General features: G+C 41.5%; 1 protein-coding gene across 1 annotated transcript; it reads left to right on the forward strand.

The window, feature by feature from the left end:
- Positions 1 to 280: 280 nt before the first annotated feature.
- On the forward strand, positions 281 to 1,576 carry LOC133765739 (beta-defensin 103A-like). The gene is made up of 2 exons (XM_062199301.1): positions 281 to 338; positions 1,431 to 1,576. The coding sequence occupies exons 1-2, from the start codon at positions 281 to 283 to the stop codon at positions 1,574 to 1,576; spliced, it is 204 nt and encodes a 67-aa protein (XP_062055285.1).
- The last annotated feature ends 3,925 nt before the right edge of the window (positions 1,577 to 5,501 follow it).

Raw genomic sequence — 5,501 nt, forward strand, 5'->3', positions numbered from 1 at the left:
AGACCTGAGCCACATAGAGACAAGCCCCAGACGACACAAGGAGAGGCACACAGCCCTGTCAGGCTCTGTAGCACCATTAGGCTTGTAATTAGATCCTGGGTGAGTGGGTGTGCACGCTGTGCTGAGAAGCCCCGGTATGATGCATCAGGAAGTATGTCATAGTGTCATCACTGTACCATTACAAGAATTGCAGCCATCGCTCGCTTCTACCAGTGGCTGGGACCTTTATAAAGTAAGCAAGCACCTCTCGATCCAGTCTCAGTTGTGAAGCCCGTCAGCCATGAGGATCCATTATCTCCTGTTCGCGTTACTCTTCCTATTCTTGGTGCCTGTTCCAGGTAAGATGGGCTGGGCAGTAAGGGTTGAGGGAACTGGGAATGTGGAATTCAGTCAGCCCTTTTGCATTCTTCTGGGAGATTTTTACAAATTGTTTTTAGTTATATAAGGGGAACACATTTCATGTATTTCATATATACAGCTTTAAGAGCATAATTATATTTCCCACCCCACCTTCCCTCCGTCTCTCCCACACTCCCTCCTCCTTCCTTTCTTGATTTTTTTAACTTTTATGATGGAATACTTTCAATTTACTTTATAATCACAAACTTAACCCTCCATTAAATAAAGAATTCAGCAAGTAGTAAGTAGAAAAACCACTGTTCTTCTAGAATATAGACAAGGGCTACAAGCAATAATAAAATCTTAAAATGTCAATTTTGCTCATACAGATTACTTTTTCTGCACTCTGTATATTAGTTACCACAAATCAGGATAAATGATATTGGTCTTTTGGGGACTGGTTTATTTCACTAAGCAAAATGGTCTCCAATTACATCCATTTTGTTGTAAAAGACAACATTTCATTGCTTGGGAACAGACAACTCTATTTTTTTTCTGACAATACACATCAAGAAGCCTAAAACAAGCTTCCTAAACTTTTCTGAGCCACTCTTAAGAAACTAAACAGCTCACAAAACTGCACCCCTAGAGCACCTTGTCATTGGAAGTCTGTTTTATATGTGAAAAAGGTAATATAAAAAGCTTTTATTCCAACAGGGAAGATTTGGTCTGAGAATAGAAGCTAGGACCTCCATTTTGCTAAGTTAATGGTTGAATAGAGAGTCTTTGGGCCACTTGAATCGCAGCCCTGCTCCCCCTGCCCCGGTCCCTCACACATCCCTATAGGAGGTCCCTTGGTGTCCCTCCTTTTTAAGCACCGCTGTGGGTCCACACTGGAGCTTCAACCTGCAGAAACGTTGTCTAATGCTTGCTTAGTACTAGCTTTTTTGATTGACTCTTGATGTAGAAAAAGAAAAAAGAAAGAAATGACAGAAAGGCAACAGATGTGTTATCTGAGGAATTCCAGCTGCTTTGTATTTGTACAAAATCTCTTGCTAAACTTTCTCAAATGCTTTGCTTCTTCAATGCAGGCAATGGAGGACTCATAAATGCAGCACATAAATATTACTGCAAGCTAAGAAGGGGCCGATGTGCTTTGCTTAGCTGCCTTCCAAAGGAGGAACAGATTGGCCGTTGTTCTCTGCGTGGCCGAAAGTGCTGCCGAATAAAGAAATAAAAAAAAATCCAGAACTTCAGGAGAACCTTGTCAAGTGGGGGAATTCCTTCTTAAAGTTTGTAAAAGTAAAATAAAATTTTTTAAAGAAAAATGGTAGAAGTTTGATCACTTTAAAAATTCTGGTTATCGTGGCGGTTGTTACCAAATAGACAACTAAACCTTATGGTTCCTTTTTCAATTAAATAGAGTAAAATCTCCCCAGGAATCTACAAAGGCACCCGTGATTATCATGTTATTTTTCTTTTGTCAATTTTATACCCCAGTGAAATTGGACTTCTTGTCCTCCCGCAATACTCTCTCTGCTCTCTTGTGTCCCCTGCCTTTGAATTTTCTACACCCTCTTCCCAGGACTTCCTCTCCTAAAACCATCCTGAATCCTCTGGAAAACTTTACTCCTCAGAGGAATGGGGAAGCTGCTCCTCCCAGATATTCCCTTTGCTTTCCCACCACATGCCCACATGCCTCTGCTCTGGTTCACTCACACGCGACGTAGAACCAGCCTTCCAACCTCATCTCCACATTTTAACCATGCCAAGGGCGTCGTCCCCAATTCTGCCTCCTTTGTGGAAACAGAGCTGATTTCCCAAATAAATAGAGATGATCTTTCCCAGGCACCACAGGGCTCTGGCCTGAGTCATCTTCTCGGAATCTTGCTGGGGTTTTACACCGTGCACTACACACAGGGCTGAAAATAATTTCTATTTCCACTAAACACATGCAGAAACACCAGGGCCTTGCAAAAGCATCGTATATGAAGTGCAACTATTTGGTTCCTGGTTAAACTGTTCAGCAAGGATTCAAACAAACTGTTATAAACTACTCTTGAAAGGACCAGGCTGCTCTGTAAGACATCCCAGTGTGAGTAGATTAAAGGCTGCTGATCTTCAAAAGGAAGCAGCCAAAATCCTCACTCAACAATCCAAGGTTTGTAGTATCTTGTATCAAAAAAAAAAATTGCAAACAGGAAACCATGACCCATAATGAGCAGAAAAGTTTATTAGTAAAAACACACCTGGGTTGACAAACTAGTGTTACTGAAAACAGAGGTAAGGGTGATGACACATTTTATAAATTATGTCCAAGGCCACAAAGCAAACTGGTCACGATAAGGAGAGAAATGAAAAATATAAAGAGCCACATGAAGCTTCTGCAGTGAACAACACGTGTTTGAGTAAGAAGATATTCTAAGCTGCATTCGTTGTGAATGAGATTGCAGAAGGGAAGCTCGGTAAGCTGCATCTTCACCATTGCAAACAGTGAAATGAAGCAGAGAGAAGAAACAGAGTGGTGAACATCTCAAGCTTCCTGGCACCTCTGTGTGTTGGGAGCCAGAAGGAAGTTGGGGGAGGGAGGATAGAGTAAGGGAAATAGCAACCTATTGCTTTCCACATTTAGTGAGACTATAAATTCACAATTTTACTATTTTTTTTTAATTCATGAAATTACATACCAGAATAAAAAACTGGAATTCCACACCATCAAAAATCATATATCTCGGCCGGCGCCGTGGCTTAACAGGCTAATCCTCCGCCTTGTGGCGCCAGCACACCGGGTTCTAGTCCCGGTTGGGGCGCCGGATTCTGTCCCGGTTGCCCCTCTTCCAGGCCAGTTCTCTGCTATGGCCCGGGAAGGCAGTGGAGGATGGCCCAAGTGCTTGGGCCCTGCACCCCATGGGAGACCAGGATAAGCACCTGGCTCCTGCCTTCGGATCAGCGAGATGCGCCGGCCGCAGCGTCCATTGGAGGGTGAACCAACGGCAAAAAGGAAGACCTTTCTCTCTGTCTCTCTCTTTCTCACTATCCACTATCACTGTAAAAAAAAATCATATATCTCAGAAATGAAGGTAAAAACGCTTCTCAAATAATGAAAGACAATTTTCAATAACTACCACCACCACCACAACAGGAAGCTAAGAGAGCTAGAATAAAAATGGAAAACGGAAAATGGACACACAATAGCTTTTAAAAATAAAAAGCTGATTACCTGAGATGATCAATAAAAATGTTAGAAACTTCACCATGTTTATTAAGGGGAAAGCTATTAACTACCAGAAGCCTCAGGCACACACACCCACCCTCAGGCAAACAGGAGCAGGAGAGGAATCTACCTCTTACGGCCACTGACTGACAGCTGCCACCAGGTGGCAGTAGTTTGCATACTCATTCTTCACCTTCCATTAGGCCTGGACAAATTCTTATCTTATTCCTCCAATTATCTCAGGAGCTTAGAGAGGAGGAAGGTAGCTTCCAGGGAGGCTGATGCTTAGCTGAGAGTTACTCTAGCTTTTGGTTTGTGGAGAATGAAGAGGCGAATTTATCAGAACACCAGTGATTGTGTGACCAAACTACATCTCCCACCACTTAGTAACCAGATGACCTTGAACATGTTTTTTAACCTTTTTAGGCCCTGGGATCTTCATCTGTAACCTTTAGTAACACCTCCCTGGCAGGTTAACTAATGAGGATTAGATGGAATTACTTATACAAAAGGGCAGGCGTTGTAGCACAGTGAATTAAGCTGCTGCTTGGGATAGTCCTGGCTTCTCTGCTTCCAATCCAGCTTCCTGCTATTCACCTGGGAAGGCAATAGTCCAAATACATGAGTCCCTCCCACCCACATGGGAGACCCAGATGGAGTTCCTGGTTCCTGGCTTCATCCAGGTCCAAGTCTGGCTATTGAAGGCATTTGGGCAATGATCCAATAGTCAGAAAATCTGTCTCTCTCCCTCTCTCCCTCCCACTCTACCTTCCAAATAAATAAGTGGCCATAACAAGGCTGACTACAAAACATGCAAGGTCCAGTGTAAAATGAAAATCAGGACACTATGTTTAAAAAAGCAGGGATGTGTTGTTAAAGGTAGAAATATACCCAGCTTTTATCTTTAAAATCTTTCATTATTTATAGAGTATAATAGAGACAAAAATCATACAGGAATAACAAAGTAAGTTTGCAAATTGCAAAAAAAAATGCATTCAGTGCCATAATTTTAATAGAATAATAATTTATTCATACAATACCTTCCTTGGTCATAAAATTTCCAAACCCACTTTTCTGCAAACTCATTCATTAGATTTGAGTAACTTCATTTTTAATTTTGAGAAGAATCTAACAATGCAAGTGTTGCGGAAGCAACGAGAATATCTTATAACTGCAACAACATTGGGCTAAACTAGTTTCAAATGTAAACTCTCATGCATCTTCAGCTGATAATTCAGTGAAACATTTGTAACAAAACATTAGGGGCTGGTGCTGTGGCATAGTGGGTAAAGCCTCTGCCTGCAGGGCCAGCATCCCATATGGAGGCTGGTTCAAGTCCTGGCTGCTCCACTCTTGATCCAGCTCCCTGCTAATGCACCTGGGAAAGCAATAAAAGATGTCCTAAGCCCCTGGGCATCTGCATGCATGTGGAATACTAAAGCTTCTTGCTCCTGGCTTTGGCCTGGCCCAGCTCCAGCCACTGTGGCCAATTGGGGAATGAACCAGTGGATGGAAGCTCACTCTCTTTCTCTCTTTCTCTTTCTCTTCCCCTGTATCTGCCTCTATTTAACTCTGCCTTTAAAATAAACACTTTAAAAAACTAAAAAGAACATTAACCCTAAACAAATCAGTTTTATCCAAGTTTGAATTTAAATTTAAATGTGAATTCATCCAATGGAATTTTAGCATTTCTCCTGAATTTTCCTATCAGATGTAGAGGCCCGCAAGAAACTAAAACTGGCTACATGGTTTTTACTTAATTCAATACTCTTTCCTATGCACACAATTCTATGTCTTCAATAACAAAGAAATATTAAAGTCTTATTTGTTAACAATTGATTCATCTGAAATTTTATATTAAAAAAAATCCTTCTCTGTTGAATGTTATTGCCTTTTTAAACTTAATTTCCGTGTCTGAGTCTGGGGAAATTCCTTGAACAATTCTAGA

The sequence above is a fragment of the Lepus europaeus genome, chromosome 8 (assembly GCF_033115175.1).
Source record: "Lepus europaeus isolate LE1 chromosome 8, mLepTim1.pri, whole genome shotgun sequence".
Taxonomy (NCBI): Eukaryota; Metazoa; Chordata; class Mammalia; order Lagomorpha; family Leporidae; genus Lepus; species Lepus europaeus.